This window comes from Micromys minutus (genome assembly GCF_963924665.1).
Source record: "Micromys minutus genome assembly, chromosome: 9".
Taxonomy (NCBI): domain Eukaryota; kingdom Metazoa; phylum Chordata; class Mammalia; order Rodentia; family Muridae; genus Micromys; species Micromys minutus.
Genome location: NC_137978.1, coordinates 17,191,342 through 17,214,721, shown reverse-complemented (window position 1 = coordinate 17,214,721; position 23,380 = coordinate 17,191,342). Strand labels below are relative to the sequence as shown.

At 43.9% G+C, this 23,380-nt stretch overlaps 1 protein-coding gene across 1 annotated transcript in view; it reads right to left on the bottom strand.

Annotated features, from left to right (window-relative positions):
* Positions 1 to 1,672, bottom strand: part of MLLT3 (MLLT3 super elongation complex subunit) — a 250,096-nt gene extending 248,424 nt beyond the window's left edge. Inside the window, exons 1-2 of the mRNA XM_080921001.1 lie at positions 1,619 to 1,672; positions 54 to 234 (exon numbers count right to left, since the gene is read on the bottom strand). Of these exons, the coding sequence (XP_080777127.1) occupies positions 54 to 234; positions 1,619 to 1,630 (193 nt within the window). The 5' untranslated portion in view covers positions 1,631 to 1,672. The remainder of the gene's footprint in view (positions 1 to 53; positions 235 to 1,618) is intronic.
* Between the last annotated feature and the right edge of the window lie 21,708 nt (positions 1,673 to 23,380).

The window sequence follows — 23,380 nt, the reverse complement described above, 5'->3', positions numbered from 1 at the left end:
TCCTCCGGAGCAAAGACATTTTTTATCAAGTCTCTTTTGTATTCGAGCCCTACCTCTTTTTGGCCTAGGGAAGCTTTCATGCAAGTGGAAGACGACTTTCTCCACAAAGTGCTGAATGTTGCTGTGCTCCGGGCCGCGCACGAACACCATCCAGTCGTGGGTGAAGCCCTCCACGGTGGGTTTCTTCCTCACCTGGGCGCGGTGCCCCAGCTCCAGCTTCACCTGCACGGCACACTGCGGGCAGGGGGAGGAGAGACAGCGGTGAACAACAGGAAGGCGACCGTTCGCTGCTCAACATTGCGCCTGACATTTTTTTCCCTCCTCCTTGAAACGCACATAAAAGGAAACGGCAGTGCCCTCTCCATCCACGTTTCACGCGCGTGGGCGCGCACACCCCACACCCCCAGATACACCGGTCCGGGCCGCAGGGGCCCCCCGGCGCCGCTGCACAGCGGCTGGGATTGTAACGGAATGTTACCCCTAGTCGCGAAGGGGGTCGGGGAAAGGGGAGAGAGAGAACACGACCACCACGCCAAGCACGACAACAAACGCGTCGGTAACAAATTAGGAGACAATCAGGAGGGGATGCTGGGGCGCTTTCCCGGCGTGGAAGGGGAGGTGGCTGGGATAGGGGACCTGGGGTTCTAGCGAGCCCCCTCCCCGAAAGTACCGCGGCGACAGGCACACACCGAGGAAGTCTTTGTGTACGTGTATGTGTGCGTGCGTGTGGAGCGCGGTGCCAGGCGGAATGGAAACTACAGGCAGCCTCTGCTAATGGGCACAAACTCCCGTGTTCTTTCTTACCACGGGGTTCATGCACAAGAATGAGACGTCGTCACACATACACACACTCACTCACGCCGCCCGCACGAAAACACGCCAAGGCATCCACAACTCAAAGCGCCCCGCACCCCCCCACACAGCGAACAGCCCCCCAACGACCCGCAAGGCCAGCCCAATAGAGCCAACGCTGCACACTTTCAAGAGCCAAAGTGGTCGCAAACTCCCTCCAGCCTTTCCCTCCCAGCGAAAGCCACGAAATGCAGAAAGGCACGGCTACTGGCGGACCGCCGCCGAGCCCCGGTCGCGCACACCGGCCGCTGGGGCAAAGTTGCGAGCAACCCCGCCGCTGTCAGCCCGCACACTCGGGCTCACGCGCGCGCCGCGGAGAACGCACCATCGTGGCGGCCGCGGCGCTCGGCGGAGGTGCGGCCGCAGAGGCTGCTCGCCGCGTCCCCGGACCGTGCCCGCAGCTCCCCGGCAGCGGCGGCGGCTGAAATATGGCTGAGTTATTATTCGCCTCCTTCCACCGGGTGTGAGTGTGTGTGTGCGCGTGTGTGAGCCGGAGGGAGTGTGAGTGCGCTTCTTGCGATTGCAAAGAGGCGAGGCGGGCGGGAGGCGCGGGGGGGGGGGTGGCGGTGGCGGCGGCGGCGAGTGTGCGAGTGTGTGCGCGCGCGCCGGGGGGGTGGGGAGGAGGGAGAGGCGGCAGCTCCCCGCGAGCAAAACCAACCTTTCTCTAATTGGAACCGCGGAGCGCTGGCGCTGTCTGGGCTGCGGCGGCGCAGGGCGGAGGAGGAGAGGGAGGGGGGCTTTTATTATTATTTTTGCATGTACTTACCGAGCTAGCCATGCCTGGGGGCCCGGAGGTTTGCCGGGGTGTTGTGTGGTACCCCCCTCCCCCGCCCCCTTCAGCTGTAATTCATGAAGAGGCTGCTATGAATGAGAGCGCGCCCGGGAGCTGAGGGTAGATGGCGGACATGCTCTGCCTTTGCCCCCACCCCACCCCGTGCTCGCTCGCTCGCTCGCTTATTAAACTCAGCCCCAAAAGCAAAAGCAGCAGCAGCAGCAGCAGCAGCAGCTCCGGGGCCAGAGGATGAGTCCGGAGCATGCGCTGTGGCGCCTGACACCCGGGCTTCGAGCCTCTGGGGGCGGAGGGAGGGCGTGCGGGCGGGGCGGAGCGCGCGGGGAGGCCGAGCGACCGAGCCAGGGGGAGCTCGAAAGAGCCAATCAGCGGCCGCCTCCCGAAACCCCGGCGGCCCGCAGCGCCACACTGGAACGCCTCGCTTAAAGTAACAGGTTCCTGATGGGGGAGGGGGGAGGAAATGGAGGGAGGGGGCCTGGCACTGGGAGAGCGGCCAGCTGGGGAGCCATCCCGGCCCCTGTGCAAACTCCGTTCGCCCTACAATAAAAAACGGATTAAAACTGCTGGAATGTGGCCACTGCCTGGAGCCCCCAGCCTCAGGAGAAGGGGTTGTTAAATCAAGTCTTTGGCGGTAGGGAGCTCGTTTGAGAAGGGGGAGCGGGCTAGTTTTTACTTTCCACCGTGGATGTTTGTGGGTGTGTGCTGAAATCGCAAGAACGCACACCCAAACAAACTTACTTAAACAGAGAGCGAGAGAAATCCACGCGACAAAAAAAAAATTTTTTTTTAATTTTAAAGCCTCCTAATAGCGATCTCTGGGACTGAACAGCCCGCAGCAACCTTAAATCCCTTTCCCTATCTACTCCAAAGCACCAGCCCACCCCGCCCTCCTGCCGCCGCCTCTGAAAACTTAAAAAAAGAAATGAACGCGAAACCAGAATGTCATTTCCTTCCTAGGAAACGCCTCCCGCCTCGGTGTTCCCGGGCTGAGAACCGTGCCCAGGTAGAGGCGGGACACCTGGGAGTGCCCGGCGCAGAGCCTTTGGGAACCCGCTTCCCAGTTGTTTGTAGCGCGAGGCTCTCCCCCACCACCACCCCGCTGACGACCTGCTGGGGTTGCATCAGGGTCTGCCCTCTCTCTAAGGGCGCACCAGGCTACTGGGAGCCTTAAAATAGATAAAGTTAATACTGACTGTAATGTGCATAAATTGGATTATAATCTTTAGGCATATTGGTGACAGCCAACATAATCCATCTCTGGGCATTAATCCATTTAGGCTCCCAGGTGACAACCCCTCACAGAAGTGTTCTACAGTCGCTCTTCTACAAACGCCCCAGCTCCGACTGTATTTTGTCTCAGTGGCCATGGGTAAATTATCAAAGCATACGTGAGGGGAAGGGGAAAAAAGAGTTGCTAGCTTCTTCTAGAAATACAGACAACCTTTAAAAAAGGAAACGGATAAGATCTAGACGAGATACGAAAATGAAAGATGGGTGTGACTTTGTTTCGTTAAATAAAGTTCTTGTACCTCTCTGGCTCTTAACTCCTTTCTTGAATGGGTTTGGGGTGGAGGCTATTTTCCAGACTTTATCTTTTGTTCGCGACCTTTTTTCTCCAGATTGCCAACTTCTTTCCTTCTTTTCTGCCTGTGTTTTTTTGTCTCTCTTCCTCTTTTCCTCTCACCCGGAGACCGTGAAAGCACAGCTCGGTCCTTGCATTACAGACTCGAGACTAAAGGAAAGGAGGTCTCCTGGGGAGTCCTGGGTTCTCTTGATGACCGTGTTCAATTCTTCCTATTGCTCACAAAGTAGAAGATGAGGATTAGATAAGACCAGGTCCGGCCAAGTTCAAAGCAGCAAGTTTCCAATTCAAGTAGTGTGATTCTCTTAAAACTGATACACCCATCCTCCACGATTCAGCACAAAGGTGAGAAAACTTGAACAAAAGTCCCAGGACATATTTTTCAACCAAGTCATCTTGTGTGCACTTGTGTGTTTGTGTAAGCACTAAGTTAAACAGATCTGCTGTGTGTGGGATATAAGCAAGGGATTGCTGTCTACCGTGTATTCATACACCATTTATCAAATAAGCAAATTGAAGACTATTAAAATATATAGATTATATAAATGTCTTTAGTAACTGAAAGGTGACCATTCAGCATTTGCTCTGATTCCAGAGTTGGTCTCTTGGTATTCTCTCCAGAAACTGGAACTTGTATCATAAGAGGGAGTCCCTGCCCCACCCCCTCGACCATGTGCTTGCTTGTGAGTGAATGAGTGTGTGTGTGTGTGTGTGTGTGTGTGTGTGGCGCGCACTCGTGAGCCTCTGTAATATTTGCTGGATTCTCATTTATTCCAGCAATCACAAATAAATCACAGAATCTGTCAGTGTTTTCCCTCAACACCCTTCCTTTCTCAAATGCCTTAAACCCTTCCCGCTGTAAAGTAATTCCCCCGCCTGCAGATGCTGGAGATTTAAACTTTGCCAGTAGATGGCGCACATAGCCCTTCCACCAGCGTCCTTATGTGACCCTCCTTACTACAAAAAGATTTCTCTACCAGGAAAAAGAAAAAGAAAACACAACCCGGAATACTCCAGGTTCAAACTTTGAACAAAGGAATTTACAGTCTTTCCATTTGTAGCTCTTTTAATAAGTTCTCTGTTAACAGCAGTAAAACTGTGATAGCAAACGCATTTCCTGTCTTTTTCTTCTGAAATAATAACAATGTAGATGTAGAAAATGCACTCAGAGGCTGAAGCCGGAGCCTCTGCGTTTCAAAGCTAATCACAGCCAATAGCAAGCCTGGACAGCATCGAGGCACGGACTCAACAACAGAAGTGTGCTGAAGACAAAGTTGAAAACAGACCTCGAGGCGAGGTAGCAAATAATAGGAATCATTGAAATAAAGTGATCAATGATGAAAGCATTTCCTTGTTCAAATAGAAATTATCCCACGGAAGTTCATACTGTGATGTATAGTACAGTATGAAATTGGGTTACTGTAATGAACAGAAAAGTCATTAACATCAAGTTAAATAAGAATAGCAATGGAGAATGGAAAAGGATACATGTCTGAGCATAACTCCTCGAAGGACCACCGACTGCATCACTGCCGAATCACCACTGGTTTGGCTCCAACTTTCTCATCTCACCATTTGGCTAGTTTGCAACTTCAGACCAGTTCGGATGTTTCTGCCAGAGCAAAAGGAAAAGACTGCCTTTCAAGTGTAATTAGGGTGTTATAAGGCACCCTAAAATAGATTTTACCCATTCACTGTGACAGGTTATTGTCACACACACTAATCAAATCTAATTAAAATCTAAGCTAATCAAATCAATAAGAAAAAATTAGCCACTGTCAAATCTTTACTTTATGGGTTTGTCTGGGAAGGGGAAGGACCATGGGAAAACTACTAGATACTAGGACAGTAGACATTTTGCTAGCTGCACATTCAGAACAACCCAGGCTCCCTCCTCCTTGGCCTGTTGGGTGTTTGTTTATTTAATAAATACCCCTGTTTACCAAAACTAGACCATATGTCAGGAAAAGACTGTAAGAATGATAGGAGTCCGAGTGTAATTCAGCCAGTAGAATGCTTGCCCCACGTGAATGCTTGCTGCACAGGCCAGAAGCTTTAAGTTTGCCTCTCTGTATTCATATTAACTGGTCATGGTGGACACAGTAAGAATTCTTATACTCAGTGGGTGGTAGAAGCAGGAAAATTTAGATATTCAAGGCTACACAGAGAACTTGAAGCTAGTCTAGTATGTATGAGATCTTATCTTTAAAATAATTAACAAAAATGAAATAGGAGTGAACGCTGGTTCCCACTATCAAACAGTTCATGACCCCATGACAAAGAGGAGAAACTTCACCAAAATCCTTTCTTGTTTCTTTGAATTTCATTATGCCTATGGTGAGGATAGTTGTATGTGTCGCACATAAGCAAGCGGCGTAGAAATCTGGCAGATTAGAAGCTCTGACTGTTGCCCTTAGTTCCACTTTTCAATACCTGAAAAAGGAGGTTATGGAAGCCAAATCCTAATTTCCATGGCCTTGAACTTTAGTATTTCTACACTCATTTTCTTAGGGCTCTTTTAGGGGAAAACATCCTACAATAAAAGAACAGCTAAGTCTTTTCAAGATCAGAAGCTGAAAAAGCAGTGTTTCTTATGGAAATGTTCCTTTGGAACGTTACATGTTTAATATTATATCTAACTTATTGTTCTAAGGCAGTGTGTTTGAAACTAACTGAATAGACTTTGATATCCACTCAACCACCCAGTGTAAAGGCTTGTTCCAGATATAATCAATGCACCAGGCTTGTTTAACCCACAGAGCCTCTCCTTGGGTAAATTATTCCCCAAGAGTCATTTAAGCAACACATTTATACATTCAGAGCACGCGTGTCTCCGAAGTAATCATTTATTAATTTGGAAGGCTGTGTCCCTAATTTAATAAATAGCACCTCAAGGCCTGGAAATTAATGGAGGATGTTATGTAAGGTGAGCTCTATGAAGCACTGTAAATATTGAGACATGTCTCTCCAGCCCCACCAGAACCTCAGCGAGATAGCTGTTGGAGAGGCACACACCAACTAGAAACAACTTGCAGGGAATGTTATCTCAAAGCTAGGGTGTTTTATAATATCTCAATTCTTTCTTCATCTCTTCACAGACTGAGAGGCAGCTTTCCATTACTCTGGTTGTGTGTGTGTGTGTGTGTGTGTGTGTGTGTGTGTGTGTGTATGTGTTGATCTGCCTGCTATCTCCCAACTGCAGGGAGGAAAGGCATAAGCCACTTTACCATTCATCCCATATGTCCGTGTTTCATGTATCTTTATGGATATATATGTGGTGTAGGGGCCACAGGTCACTATGTGTCTTTGTCTTGTTTTGTCAGAAAGAGCCTGTTACAATCCTAGAGCTTATCAATTTTGCTTGGCTAGCCAGCCAATAATCTCCAGGGCTTCTGCCTTGCTCCGCCCCATGCGGGATAGTTTACAAAGAAGTGCACCCTATCTAGCCTGTATGTAGGCACTGAAGATCTAAATGAAGAACCTCAGGCTACCACAGCAGGCATTACTGATTATGCCATCTCCCAAGCCTCCTGACCTTCGTTTTTATTTTATTGTTGTAGGCATAGGTGTGTATGACTGCATGTATGTCCCTGTACCACCTGTATGCCCAGTGTCTTCTGAAGACACAAGAAGATCTCCCGAAACTGAAGTTACAGATAATCGTCATGTATGGCTGCTGGGGCTCTCACTTAGGTCCTCTGGAGCTCAGCCAGCGCTCTTACCGGCTGTGCCGTCTCTCCCGCCCTTTCTACACTCTTCAGGATTGATCTCCAGTTTTTAGAGAGAATGTGCTTATCTTCATACACGAGCTCGCCTCTTCCGTTCATATGTAGTGAATTGGGGGGCAAAGTGATCATTTCATCTTAAACATGAACTATACTTTGCCTTATTGGGAAAAATGAAAAAAAAAATCAGGCCTAAACATTAATGCAGATGCTGAATAATCAATTAAAGAACAGAAAAGGGAAGAAGAAAGGACAGGAGGGAAGAAAAGGAGGGAGGGATGGAGAAAGGAAGGGAAGAAAGGAAAGGGGGCAGGCCCTCTATAAACTAAATGTAGTGATACTGACCTGGAAGTAACATGAAACCTCTAAGAGAGAGATTTACTACCTTCTAGTAGGGTCATGTAGCCATGGGTCTACTACCCACTTTGTAGATAATCCACAATGGAAAAGTTTATGTAGATGTTTTTGTTTTGTTTTGTTTTGTTTTTTCATGTAAATCTGTTAGAAGTTGAGGTCTTTTTTTTTTTTTTTTGACTCTATGAAATATATCTGATTACATTTATTTGTTAGTTTTCATTTATAGTTTTTAGCACAGGGAAAAAATATTTATTAATCTCTCCTTTCTCTTCTGGAACTCTTCCTATATTTTATAACTTATTTTTAGACAGGGTCTGTAATTTAGTTCTAGTTGACCCAGAACTCTCTACATGGATCAGGCTGACTTCAAACTCACAGAGAGATCCACATGCCTCTTCCTCCCTAATAAGAGTATTAAAGGTGTGTGTCATCACGCTTGGCCCTAGACTTTTTAAATATGGTTAAAGGTTTGGATTCCATCTCTGGCACTACACAGAGCCAGGCATGGAGTGACACACCTATAATCCTAGCACTACAGAGGTAAGAAAAAGGAGCTAAGCTCCAGGTCACCTTCAGCTAAATAACAAGTTTAAGACCAGCCCCAGGCACATGAAAGACACTCTTTTTTTTTTTTTTTAACAAAAAGGAAATTTATTTTTTTAGTTATACAAAATAATGGGTTTTATAATGGAATTATTAAAACATATTTATTATGGGTTTAATTCACCTCACCCATAGCCCGGCTGCCTTTCTTCCCATCTACTTGCTGGTCTCTCCCTCTTCCTTAACAGTCCCAGTTTGTTGTGTTTTATTTTGTTGTGGGATGGGGTGGGGTGGAGTGGGGTGGGCTTTGAGACAGCAGTACTTTGCATAGCCCTGGCTGTCCTTGCTCTGTAGACCAGGCTGCCCCTTAATCTCACAGAGATCTGCCTGCCTCTGTCTCCGAAGCGTTGGGATTAAAGGTGTGTGCCACCACTTCCCAGACAGACCCAGTGGGTAAGAGTATTTTCTGGTCTTGAAGACCAAGTTCTGTACCCAGCACCCATACCAAGTTACCCACCTGTAACCTCAGACCAGAGACATCTGATGCCTCCGGACTTTGAGGGCATCCACATGCACATACCCACAGGACAGATGCTCAGAATACATATACCTTTTAAAGTATTCAATCTTAAAAACAAGAAAATTTCTCTAACAATAAATTGTATTTAGAAGTGTGTCAGTCTCCGTATAGCCCTCCTTCACAAAGAACTATTGATCTAGGAAACAGTAGATACTGTTTGATGGGAAGGAAGGAATATTCAGTCCCAGTGTGCTGAATCAAGAGGATGATTGGAAACTGTTACCCAGATATGTTACACAAGCCCTGTGAGATCAGATCAGGAAAGCTAATGAGGTCCTCTGTATATACTAACAACATGGGGGAAACTTCAAGTTGTAACCAGGAGATTAAAATTACTAATGAATAACAAAATAACTGCATTTGTTTATAGACTATTGGACCTCTAATATTTGTTTCAATCTTTTGTCTTGCCTTTCCTGATTTTTGACATTTGGAGCAGAGTACGCTTCCTGATGTAATGCAGTGAGAGACAAGCAGGATCACCTGTATCTCCTGCCCAAGAGATTTATCCTGAACCTAATCACAAGGATGAAATTCGCCAAACTGAGAGCAAATGAGAGTATTTATCAACACAAGTGGCTTAATCTCTCCTTAAAATAGCAATATTGTAAAAGAAAAAGAAGTGGACAGTAGAAATGCTTTATATTAAATTGGACTAAAAAAAAAAAAAAGAGAGAGCCACATAAAATGAATGTTTAATACTTGCCTGGATTCCAAACCAGACTCAAACACATGCACAAAGCACCCTAAAGAAGCTGGAGAAAGTTCAGTAGCTGCTGCATATGAGATGATGCACTTTTCCTAAGGGTTAGTTTCCAAATGTGCGAATGGTGTTACAGTTACAGGGCACATTCTCCTGTGGCCTAAGAACTATGTGCACAAGTGTTTTTGACAAAGTTGTTTGTCGTGATATCTACCACTTACTCTAGGGCAGCCGGTTAAAACAAGCAAGTAATGACAAAGAAACAAGCAAGGTTATACTTGTAAATCAAGGGTTAAAAGAGAAGGCTATTGTGCTGCCTTTTCTATGGTTTGTCTTTTATTCAAATACACATTTCAGGAGAGAATTTAATACTCAAAAGTCAAGACTTTTTTTTTTTGAGACAGGGTCTCTGTGTGGCCCTGGCTGGCCAAGAACTGACTATGTAGACCAGGCTGGCCTTGAACTCTCAGATTTCTGCTATCTTTGGCTGACCTTGAGTTTAGGATTCTCCCACCTTCAGCTCCAAAAAGCTTGTGCTATTACTCTTGTGCTCTGCAGTACTGGGGAAGGATTCCAAGCCTAGAGCATGCTAGGCAAGGGCTTTACCAACAGAGCTACACCCAGCCTCCTTTCTGCTTTCCTTCACCTTCCCCCTTCTCTCTTTCTTTTCCTTTCTTTCCTTTTTTCTTTCTTTCTTTCTTTTCCTTCTTTCTCTCCTTCTTTCTTTCTTTATTTATTTCCTTCCTTCCTTTCCTTCCTTCTTTCTTTCTTTCTCATATTGAGTTTTTCTTTCTTTCCTTCTTTCTTTCTTTATTTATTTCCTTCCTTCCTTTCCTTCCTTCTTTCCTTCTTTCTCATATTGAGTCTTTATCTACCTTATGACTCCTCCTTTTTGCCTATCATTTGCCTATTTAAATTATAAGAATGTGGTGGCTTTTGATTGACATGTTTGGGGTCAGTGTCTTAGGTGATCTCAGCTTTTCTCTGGCAACAAAGGACGCCAAAAGGGAGCAGGACATATGACATGGGTTTAGCCTGTGCAGCTGAATGAGTGACAATATTTTCCTTGAATGTTCTTTCAAACATAGATGCCGTGTATGAAAGGTTTCCCTCCCGAGATTACAGCAATTTAAGGGTCATTCGATTCTACAGACCACTTAATTGTGCCCCATTAAGCATTTCTTAAAAAAGAAGTGGTGTGTGTATGTGTGTGTGTGTGTGTGTGTGTGTGTGTGTGTGTGTGTGCATTTAATAGCATTCAAGGACTGCCAATATCAGCATTGTCTAACATATTTTCTTCTAGCCTTCCCTCACTGACCTGATGTATAACACACTGACTTTTCTTTTTTATTGCTCAAGGGCACCTGGGTGAGTGGCCTTGGCTCATCTAGAAGCCATCTGATGCTTTTGTTCTCAGTTAATTTCCTCTTCAAAGGTCACGTGCCTCTGACACCTGTCAGGTCATAGTTCTCATAATGAGGAATAGGGCCTTCAAGTGATGGAGCGCAGTGACTGCACCATCCACCACTGGCCAGCATGGCAGACCGATCACAGCCCATTAACAGATTGTACTGTGAGCTCTCATTTTAGCCCCAGGTTCCTTGTGGCCACTCCTAGGTACCAGAAGGAGAAATGTGGAGACAGTTGAGAACTCCATGTTGGAAAGCACAAAATGCCTATCAAAGGGTAGTAAAGGCCACTGAATGAAAACTGGGAATGGGGAGCCAAACAAAGAGCAAATAAAATAAATCCCAACCACTGAGATAAACAAAAAGCCAAACCACAATGCAAAATGTATGAGGAATCTGGATATGATTAGAATATTAAGGGGAAATTCTTTGACTCCAGGGAAAATGTTAAAAGTCTTACTTTTACTTAGTGGCCACAGTTCAGAAACTATGATTATATATACTTAGTCTATATGATCTGGAAAGGAATTAGTCCTGACACTGTGGGGTTTTTTTTGCTTCAGTTGTGACTAACCTATAAACAAACAGCACCAGAAAGTGTCTATGAGAATTTTCAGATCTCTTAAGTTTTCCTCCGTTATACCCTAAATTTCCCCATTATGTTTAAAACTTTTGATTGGGAAGGTCACTCTATGGTCTGACTTGGAACTAAACCAAGTTTGAGCCTTAAGGGCAGCAGTCATGTGCACATTGTAAGGAAAAGATGCAAACGTACATTTCAGGTCATGGTGGGAAATAGTCTAGATAGCTTTGTCTTCCTTGGCTCAACATCTTAGCACATTTTTGTTTTGTTTTGTTTTTTTAGGTAGACACTCAAAAGTGTTGACTTTTGTTGCTTTGTTTGGGGAGAAAGTATGGGAAAGTTGAGGTTCCTCCCATCCTAATTATTGCCACAGAACAATTACTGTAATCATAAGAAAACGGCCTTTCCTTCTACTCACCGGTTTGGAAAACCACTGGCTGACTATGATCAAGCATCACAAAGCAGAAAAGCCTCTTCTCGCTGACACTACAGATGAAGTTAACAAATACTTACCTTGCACCTGTGATGGGTAAGTAACGCCCACATCACTGAAGATTGTGACTTTAAGTAGAATTCAGTGGAAGGGTAATTGATGAGAGGGGGCGTGTGGCTGTGAAGAAAAGACATACTCCTTTAATCCCAGCACTTGGAGGCAGAAGATCTCTGTGAGTTTAAAGTCAGCCTGGTCTACCAAGGGCTGCATCCTGCTTGCAGTGGGCATGTTCCCCCACTGAGCTGCACTCCCAGACCAGAGAGACGATTCAGGTAAATCGGTGTTGACTGAGAGGACAAATAATGACACACAAATGTTAGGCCAATACTGGGCGATGCTAAGGCTCCAGAGTTTGAGTGCCCACAATTACAAAATGAATGCTGTCAGGAAGGCAGAGGGTGCCTTCTGAGAAAATAAAAATGTAAACGCTCCGGTTGAAATTCAAACCCTAGTGAATGCAACCAAACAGACATTGAAATTATCCACCAGCTGGTCCATACTGGCTATCTGTATTGGAGTGAGAATATTATATCCCTGATGATCAAGAGAAACACCAGATCTAAGAGTCAAGGACCAGAAAGCAGCAGCTCTGAGTACCTCCAGCATCCATCCTGTGTGCATGGAACCTCCCAACAATGGCTAAGCAAAAACACTTGCTTTCCTAGTCCCATAGCAACAGATAGACTGAGACTTGTTTGCATTCTGTCCCAGTCATACTGTGTGACTAGATGGTTATCAGTCTTCATTTGGGGTGTCAGAAGGTAGAACTGAAGATGACTCAGCATAACATTATGTATCATTTTATCTCCTCTCCACCTCACCGCAACTTATGACTCACCCACATGTGTGTAGAGCCTTAGCAGACTTTGTGTCTTGGCCATTAGTGACGGACACAATTATCTCTCTATTTTTCTTGTTAAAAGTAACTTATTACAATGACAAAGGAGGTTTAAAAAAAAAAAGACAAAAGAGAAGGCAAAGGGGATAGAAACTACAATTTAAACAACAGCAAAAACAAACAAACCTCCAAAAAGTTTAGGACTGGAGGTTTGGCTCTGTGGTTAAAAGGACTTATTACTCTTGCAGAAGACCTGGGTTCCATTCCCAGCACCCCAGGGTGGCTCACAGCATTTGTAACTCCAGTCCCAAGAAATCCACTAGGCATGCATGTGGTGCATGCATGCCAAATATTAATATTAAATGAAGTAAAACAGACCTAATAATTTGTCTGAAAACTTGGAAATACTTTTCACTGTATATCTTTTGAACAGAGAACAGTAACTGTGATGATTAATATTGGTCGTCAGTTTGACGAGCTCTAGTATCAGCTAGGATACAAGCTTCCTGGCAGACAGTGGAGGATTACATAATTTAGGCTAATTGAGGTGTGCAATCTACTGGAAATGGAGTTTCCAATGGTCGTGATGCTGGGAACTGAACCCAGTTCTCCATGAGAGCAGCCAGTGCTCTTATCCTCGGAGTCATCACTGCAGGTCCTGACTCAGAACATTCTTAGCCCTAGTTTTGCTCTGGCAGTAGTCACTAACCTAAAGTCTTCTCTCTGCTGCAGCTGCTTCTCCGTATTTCCTTTTTAATTTGTTTGGTGTGTGTGTGTGTGTGTGTGTGTGTGTGTCTGTGAGAGAGAGAGAGAGAGAGAGAGAGAGAGAGAGAGACAGAGAGAGACACAGAGAGACACAGAGAGAGAATTTTATCATATTGGTTATTTTGGTCATTTCAGAAGCTGCTTTGTGTTTTATGAGTAGAAATCTTGGCAGATAAACTCTAAAGGTAACTGTTGAGACTTTGCTGAATTGTACCTATTTGGAGTCAAGAGTTCACTGAGCTCACATATAAATATGTGAGAATGCAAAGAAATGGTAGTAAATCAACCATAGCAGGTTGTTTCCTGATGAAAGCATTGATTCAAATATAACTCCACTAACCTACTCCTCAATGTCAAAGATAAAATGACTTAACTTTTTGGTATAAGAAACATTTGGCAAATCCACAGAGCAGCAGCAATTCTGAGCCAACCATGCTTCCAAAGAGAAGCTCTTTGACATGAGAGGTTGTCTCCAGCTGGCAGGGTTTAGGAGCAGACATTCTTAAAATAACAAATTTTAGACATCTTATTTGATTACAAAAATAGAAAATAGAAAAATGTTTCCAGGTCTTGTTTTTGCCGTGTGTGTGTGTGTGTGTGTGTGTGTGTGTGTGTGTGTGTGTGTGTGTGCACGAATACTCGAATGCTCTAGAAAGCAAACCCACAGAGCAGCAGAATCACTCTCCCTCACTAACTGTATGTACTCTTAAAATGCAGAATGATTTTCAATTAAGTTGGGGGTATTAAGAAATAAAGATACCAAAGTATCAATAGCTCATAGGTAAAAGTTGTGTTTTCTTCTCTCTCTCTCTTTCTCTTAAAGCAAGCATTGTACCACTGAACTAACTATATTCCCAGACCAAATTCTGATTTTTAAAAAGTGTGTATGTGTGTGTGTATGTGTATGTGTGTGTGTGTGTCTGTGTGTGTATGTGCGTGTATGTGTGTGTGTGTTTAGCCCCATGACTTCCTTTATTGGTTTCCACTGTAATGAGTTTCAGCTAGGGTAACTGGTAGCACTCTCCCTGGAACCACCTACCTGTGCTACAGCCTTCTCCATGCACTCCCAGTGCTAGTGTGACACACATGCCCATTGTTTTAAAGAGACTTCTTGGGTGTGAATGCAGATTCGGTCTTAGCTTGCACTCTGTTGGTGTAAGAATACACCAAGAGAGAGCTCAAGAGGGACTTGAGGGAGGAAACCTTTGGGCTCACACTCCCACCTCACAGTGAGTCCTTGAGGGAAGGCAGGCTAGGAACTCCAGACAGGAAGTGAAGAAGAGACCTTGAAGGACAATGCAGGCACCACCCACACTGGGCTGGGCCCTCCCACATCAATTATTAATGAAGAAAGTGGCCCCACAGCCTTTCGTCCTGGCTAATGTGATGGGCCCCTTTCCAGGTGCATCAGGTTGACAAACACGAAGCCACACAGATTCTCACTAGTGTACAGGAAGTGCTTTTACCCGCAGAGCCATCTGCCCAGCCCAAAGTAGTGTCTTTTAAAACCACACGCCAGTTTCTATGTTTATTTGCTTTCCTTCTGTGGGTATGCATAATTTTCTAAGTCCTAATTCTCTCTTAAGAAAGAAAGCTAGGGCTGAAGAGAAGGCTGCTCTTTCATAGAACCAGAATTCAGTTCCCAACTCCAGATCAGGAGGCCAAGAAGTCTACCTCCGGCTCCAGGGCAAGGGACATCTAACACTTTCTCCAGGCCTCTGCAATACCTACACATAGATGTCAGACGTACTCACGGACATCTTTTATAAGTAGAAAGAAGGGAAACTAAGAGCAAAGTCTGGCCTTTCTGGGTCAGGACAGCCTTCATTTACTAGTCACCGAGAAGCCACTTTCAGGAAGGTAGTGGTGGGGGAGATCTTTCACAATCATCTCCATACCTGGGAGGCAGAAATGGGGGATTGTGGGTTTGAGAACAATCCAGGTTACACAGTAAAACCTTGCCTCAGAAGCAAGGTCTGGTGTGAGAAGAAAGGGGCGAGGAGGTGAGTGTATTAATTACTTTTTCTCTTTTTAAGTTTGAGATTTAAAACTTTTAAAAATTAATTTTATGATTTTCCGTGTATAAGTGTTTGGCTTTATGTATGTGCGTCACTAGCATTCTTGGTCCTTTGAAAGAGGCCAGGGGAGGACCTTGGATCCATGGGAGCTGGTGTTACAGGTGGATATGGGTGATTAGAATCTAGACCCTCTGGAGGAGCCACGGAGCTGTCTCCCCAGTGCCCTACTTACTTTGCTAAGAGGTCTGAGAAAATACCTGACAAGAGCTGCTTGAGGTAGGAAAGGTCACTTTTGGCTTCACCATTAGAGAATATGGATGTCGTGGTGGGGGAGGGGCAGCAGGAACAGCTGATTAGACTGCATGCACAGTGTGTTCATGAATTAAATTCCACACCTGAGGCAGAGGACATGAGAGGGTATCCAGGAGCCAGGGTACGTTCTGGGGCCGAATGCAAGCACGTACGAGGCTCTGGCTTTCATGTGAAGATTTAGTCCCTCGGAAGGTGTCGACATACTTATCCTATTTGACTTGAACACTTGTCAGAGGCTATTGATTTAAAATGACATGGACAAGGGCTGGCAAGTGTGAGGTCCTAGGGTCAACCAGGACCACAAAAAACCAAAGACGAAATAAAAGTATGTGCATTTGAAGAAGTTTTTATATAAAAATGTGAGTCCCCTATTTCTGAGGGGAAAAACAGTCACAAGGTCTGGCGACTTGAAGCTGACTGAAATGGACAAGTCAGCTAAAATCCTGTGCAGCACCCTATGAGGTTAGGTACTTCTGTTACCTCTGGAGTCAGCCACCTATGAGGCTGAGTAGTTCTGTTGTCTCCAGATACATTGCATAAGTTTGGAGTCAGGGACTGGCCTGGGTGTCTACAGGTTCTTGGCCTCTAAGGCAAAGAATTAAAAATAGGGGTTCACCCAGGATTTCTAGACTAAGCAAAGTAGCTTAGAACAAATCAGTCACACAGAGTAAAGAGGACTATGCTGTCAACAATGACAACAGCAGACCACATCGGTGAGAGTACTCCTTAGAGTGCTTTGTGTTCCTCGTATGGAGTTCAAGAGGAAGAAGAGTTTGATTGCTAAGGGCTGTACTTGACCAGTTCTCAATTTTGATTAATACATGAAATGTTACATTAATTTGCCCTGATACACAATTTTTCTCCTATGATAATGCACCTGATTTTACTCATAGGAATGCATAGGTAGGAATAAATCCATAAACGAGTCTCTCTAAAACTTTACTAGAGAGGGGCCAGAGAACTAGCTCTGTAGTTAAGAGAGTACATAATATTCTTGCAGAAGACCCAAGTTTGGTTCCCAACACCCACAACTGGCTGATAACTCCTGTTAAAGAGGGAATCTGATGCTTCTGACCTCCACCGGCATCTGCACTCATATACACATACCCACACGTAGACACATATACACATACATACTTTTTAAGCCAAAATACATCTTTAAAAAAGAAGTTTACTAGAGGAATAAACTTTCTTTAGTGCAATACACTCCACACCAAGTTCAGATGAGCCCTTCTATTTTTCATATATGATATGTCAGGAATACACTGTCTAAATTTGGTTACTACTGAGAATGGGCAAGCATTGTTCAAAGATGAGAATGCACGTAGTCTGACACAGATGAGGAGCTGAGAGGGTTCTGGGGTTGTCAAGTATGTTGTGTAGAGAGGGTTATGTGTGCACAGTACAGGTAGATGAGAGAACTAGGCTATTAAATGAATCTGTGTGCACTGTCTCAGGATAGTAAACTGTCTCCTGTGCTTGCCTGCTTCAGATCCACTCTTTCATTTCACTTGGTTTACTGACTGAAGCTGTAAACTCTTTGGGCATGATGGAAAATGTGACTCAGATATGTGAATGCTTAATCACCAGGGGTGGAACTCTTTGAGAAGGATTAGGAGGTGTGGCCTTTTGGAGACAGTGTGTCTTTGGGGGTCTCTCGCTGCCCGCAGATCAGGATGTAAAGCTCTCAGCTGCTGCCCTAGCACCATGCCTGTCTGCTTCCCTCCCTGATGGAAAGAAACTATCTGAAACTGCTATCAAACCCCCAATTAAATGCTTACTTTTATAAGAGATGTCTTTGTCAGGGTGTCTCTTCACGGCAATAGAACAGTGACTAAGACAAAGAACAACTGGTTTATAGAATCAGGTCATTGACATGAGACAGATGGGAATAACCTCTGACCAGCCAAACAGGCACAAAACCAATTTGGGTTTAAAACCATCTTGTATGTTTTGTTTGTTTTGGCAGCGCTTCACTGTGTAGACCTGGCCGGCCTGGTGTTAGAAGAGGCTGGCTTTAATTTCAGGGAGAACAGCTTGCCTCTGCCTCCCGAGTGCAGGGATTAAGGCTCAGGCCACTCACTACTTGCATGGCTTTTGTTAAGTTTCAAACCCTGGAGGAGCAGCTGAGGTGTCTATATGGCTTATCAAAGAGGACCTGACCTCTTAACTTCTCCCAGCATCCCTCAGCCCCTACCTGTTACAAGGTATTGCTGGTATATCCTGCCCTCTATCCTGAACTCTCCAACCTAGGTGCTGGTCTTCCTTTCCCCTAAAGGCTCTTTTCTATATAATCTAGACACTTTGGTTACCACTCCTCTTGTTCCTTTTGTACCTTTGGCCTCCTAGCTGCTGGCTCTCTCTCTTCATTCCTCTGCCTCTTTCCCCACATGGTTCAGAGTCATGTGCACTCTGAACACTCAGAGATGTGTCTGCCTCTGACTATGCTCCCCCACATATCTATAATGAACTTTCTTCTCCACCATACCTAGGACCAGTCTTGTCCTTTCCTTTCCACATTATTTCTTCCTTTCTTTCATCTATTCTTTCTTTTTTTTTCTTCTCCTCCTTCTTCTTACCCCTCCCCACCCCTCCTCCTCTTCTTTATTTAGCCTCCAGTGATTATTCTCAAATTTTCTGTTTGGAAGACTATTCGGGATCATCACAAAAGGCACAGGGGCTATTACAATGGAGTCTTGCTAAATCAGCTAAGACTTGGGCTGGTGTGGAGCTCAGTCCAAACCATAGCATGGCAAGAACAAATGTGTACTCTGGGAGCAGGGGAGGGGACAGTGGATGGACAAATCCTGAGCAGACACATAGACCAACCCAGCAGGATACAAACTTTTAAGGATTCATTAGATTTTTCTCTTCCTGCACACCATCTTGGAAATTCAGTGTGTATGCAGCTGTAACCCATCTTAAACAAGATTGTCCCATTTCAAACTCCCAGTAGTTGAAGTGTTGTATTGCTGTATTTTAAGGTCAAAGAGAAGAGCTCAGAAAATACAAAGTGAAGTAGCTTAGGCCTTTAGCCACAGCACTTGGGAAGTAGAGGTTGGCAGACATTTGAGTTCCAGGCCAGACTGTCCTGCAGAACTGAAAGTGCTATATAGCCAGGCTCAGTCTCAGACAAACAAACAAATACCACAAGAAAACTATAAAGAGAGCTACTTGGGATCATAGCTCTTCTGTAGAGCATGAGGTTAGCCAGTGAGAAGGTAGAGTGGGCCCTATTTTCAATCCCAGCACCAAAAGACTCTTTGCACAAAACAGCAATTTAGCCAAGACATTAAGCCCATCTCCATAACAGAGAAGCCAAAGATGTAGGAAAAATGGAGTGGAGCCAGAACCTGTAGATATAAAGGATGGGGGATGGGGTAGGGTCCAGAATAATTAAAGCAGTTAATGGGGAAAAGAATGGTTAAAGATGATATTGGAATTTGTGGTTCTTTTGTAGGCCTCAAGAAAAACCCAGAGATCTCACTGTTTGCATAATGTTTGTGCTTCCATGGATTCCTCCTGATGATGACCCCTGTAGATTTTGGGTTCAATCCCACCAGCTAGGTGTAGCAGGACACACCTTTAATGCCAGCACTTGAGAGGCAGAGGCTGGCAGATCTCTGAGTTTGAGTCTACATGGTAAGTTCTAGAATGCCAAAGGCTACATAGACCCTGTCTCAAAAAGAAAAAAGAAAAAAAAAAAAGTGAAAACCAGCCTCAAGCTATTAAGCCTGTATGATTTGAAAGAAGATGTTTAGCTTAGGGTGTTATATAGATAGACAATAACTAATCCAAGCCTCTTTTTCTTTCTACTGAACTTGCACATGAATAGGGTACTAAGAAGACTACTGGGGCTCTCTTGGAAGAGGGGTGGGGCCAGCTCTCAGGGTCTCTTTCCTCCTTACTGTGAGCTGGGACCCAGACCCTGCAGGTTTAAATGTAACAGAACAAACAAAATCACAACCTAAGATACATTTCAAATGGATTGGTAGAAACACCAAGGAGATACATTCCAAAGAGTCTTAGTTATGGGCCCCGGTCTCTATCCCACCACATTCTTAGCTGTTTGGGTGGCAGGAGCTTGAACATTCCTAAGGATTTCCTGAAGAGTCACACATACTCAGAGAATCAATTAGAAAGGCAATAAATGGCTATCAACGGGGAGTAGGGTAGGGATAAGATATCCCAAGACAGATTGTAACTGGGGCTTAGGACCTGCAACACTGTCCAACCTTTTCTCATCCACCTTCTAAACATTTAATCGGCATTGCAGTCTCTTGTTCTCTGTCTGCCATGCTTCTCACAATGAGGGGAGAGGACTCACTAAGCCTCTGAAACGATAAGCCAGCTCCAATTAAATGTTTTCTTTTATAAGAGTTGCTGTGATCTTGGTGTCTCATCACAGCAATAAAAACCCTCACTAAGAAATCTAGGGTCAGATTCAGTGAGACTAATGTTTTACCTTCATTTGCTTTCTGTTTTGTTTTGTTTGGATGCTGGGGATAGAGCACAAAGTCTCACACATGTCAAGATAAGTGACCTACACCAGCTCTTAGCTCTATTGTAGTAATACAAGCACCATGGATGGACAGAAGCTAATTAAAAAGAAATCTTGATGGTCTTTGTATTAATTCCTTTTTCCATTGCAGTAATAAAACAAGACCAGAAGCAACTTGGAGAAGGTATAGCTTCTTTTGGCTTACTCCTCCCGAGGGATAAGACTACCATCATGATATGGAAGCATGGTAGGCAGCAACAGGTAGGGTGGCAGGAGGAGAGGTCTGCGAGCACACATGTCAACCACAGGTGAGAGAGCAAACTGAAAGGGTGAAGACTCAAAGTGACACACTTCCTCCAGAAACTCCACATCTCCTAAAACTCCCAAACAGTGCCACCCGCTGGAAAACGAGTGTTCAAACACCCAAACTGCCTATGCAGGACATTTCTCTTTCAAACAGCAGCCTTACAGCCAGTAACATTGCTTGCCTGAAAACCTTAGATGCCCCCCACTAAAAACCCACTAAAGGTGGAAAGAGAGAACCAACATCACAAAGTTGTCCTCTGATCACCTCATGCACACACACAGTCACACACACACACACACACACACACACACACACACACAGAGTCTTAATTAGGCTTTTATTGCTTTGAACAGACACAACAACCAGGGCAACTCTTTTTGTTTGGTTGGTTTGGTTTGGTTTTATTAGATATTCTTTGTATTTTAAATTTCAAATGTTATCCCCTCCCTTCCCCTCCACCCCTACCCTTATCCCTCCTTCTCTTCCACTTGTCTCCAAAAAGGTACACCATCTCCCAGTCGCCCTCTCCACCTCAGTGCCTTTGCTTTCCCTGTCATTGGTAAAAATTCTTTCCCAATCTGTTACCTGCCATTTTGTCTTCTTGACAGTGCCTTACAGAAATTTTGTAATTTCATGAGGTCCCATTTGTCAATTCTTGATCTTAGAGCATAAGTCATTGGTGTTCTGTTCAGGAAATTTCCCCCTGTACCTATGTTTCCCAAGTTCTTCCCCACTTTCTTTTCTAATAGTTTCAATGTACCTGGTTTTATGTGGAAGTCTTTGATCCACTTGGACTTGAGCTTTGTACAAGGAGATAAGAAAGGATCGATTTGCATTCTTCTGCATGCTGACTGCCAGTTGAAACAGCACCATCTGTTGAAGAGGCTGTCCTTTTTCCATTGAATGTTTTTAGCTCCTTTGTCAAAGATAAAGTGACCATAGGTGTGTGGGTTTTCAATTCAGTTCTATTGATCTATCTCTGTACCTGTACCATCTGGTGTTTTATCAAGATTGATGTGTAATACAGCCTGAGGAAAGGGATGGTGATTTTTCCGGAAGTTCTTTTATTGTTGAGAATAGTTTCCGCTATCCTAGCTTTTTGTTATTCCAAATGAATTTGCAAATTGCCCTGTCTAATTCTATGAAGAATTGAGTTGGAATTTTGATGGGGATTGCATTGAGTCTACAGATTGATTTCAGCAAGATGGCCATTTTTACAATGTTAATTCTTCCAATCCATGTGCATGGGAGATCTTTCCATCTTCTGAGATCTTCTTCAGTTTCCTTCTTCAGGCTGTCTTTTCCTTAATTTCTTTCTCAGCATGTTTGTCCTTTGAGTAGAGGAAGGATACTGATTTGTTTGAATTAATTTTATAACCAGCCACTTTGCTAATTTGGTATCAGCTGTAGGAGTTCTCTGGTAGATTTTTTGGGGTCACTTAAGTATACTATCATATCATCTGCAAATAGTGATATTTTTACTTCTTCATTTCCAACTTGTATCCCTTTGACTTCCTTTTGCTGTCTAATTGCTCTGGCCAGGACTTCCAGTTGAATAGGTAGGAGGAGAGTGGGCAGCCTTGTCTAGTCCCTGATTTTAGTGGGATTGCTTCAAGTTTCTCACCATTAAGTTTGATGTTGGCTGTTGGTTTGCTGTACATTGCTTTTACTACGTTTAGCTATGGGCCTTGAATTTCTGATCTTCCTAAGACTTTTAACATTAAGGGGTATTGGATTTTGTCAAATGTGTTCTCAGCATCTACTGAGATGATCATGTGGTTTTTTTCTTTGCGTTTGTTTATATGCTGGATTACATTGAAGGATTTTCACATATTGAACCATCCTTGTATCCCTTGGATGAAGCCTACTTGATCATGGTTAATGATCATTTTGATGTGTTTTTGGATTTGGTTTGCAAGAATTTATTGAGTATTTTTGCATCAATGTTCATGAGAGAAATTGGTTTGAAGTTCACTTTCTTTGTAGGTTCTTTGTGTGGTTTAGGTATAAGAGTAATTGTGGCTTTGAAGAACGAATTGGGTAGTGTTCCTTCTGTTTCTATTTTGTGGAATAGTTTGGAGAGTATTGGTATCAGGTCTTCTATGAAAGTCTGATAGAATTCTGCGCTGAAACCCATTTCATCCTGGACTTTTTTCACTAGGGAGGCTTTTAATGATTACTTCTATTTATTTATTTATTTATTTATTTATTTATTTATTTATTTGGTATTATGGGACTGTTTAGATGGTTTATCTGATCCTGGTTTAACGTTGATACCTGGTATCTGTCTAGAAATTTGTCCATTTCCTCTAGATTTTCTAGTTTTGTTGAGTATAGGTTTTTGTAGTAGGATCCAATGATTTCTTGAATTTCCTCAGTTTCTGTTGTTATGTCTCCCCTTTCATTTCTGATTTTGTTAATTTGGATACTCTCTCTTTGCCCTCTAGTTAGTGTGGCTAAGATTATTGATCTTGTTGGTTTTCTCAAAGAACCAGCTCCTGGTTTTTTTGATTCTTTGTATAGTTTTTTGTTTGTTTGTTTGTTTGTTTCTTTGTTTTTTGTTTCTACTTGGTTGATTTCAGCTCTGAGTTTGATTAGTTCCTGCTGTGTACTCCTCTTGGGTATTTCTGCTTCTTTTTGTTCTAGAGCTTTCAGGTGTTCTGTCAAGATGCTAGTGTATGCTCTCTCCAGTTTCTTTTTGGAGGCACTCAGAGCTATGAGTTTTCCTCTTAGTACTGCTTTTATTGCATCCAATAAGTTTGGGTATGTTGTGCCAAGGCAGCTCTTATAAGGACAACTTTTAATTTGAGCTGGCGTACAGGTTCAGAGGTTCAGTTTATTATCATCAAAGTGGAAGCATGGTAGTATCCAGGCAGGCATGGGGCTGGAAAAGCTGAGAGTTCTACATCTTCATCTGAAGGCTACTAGCAGAATACTTACTTCCAGGCAGCTAGGAGTAGAGTTTTAAAACCTAAGTCCACAGTGACACACCCACTCCAATAAGGCCACACTTATTCCAAGT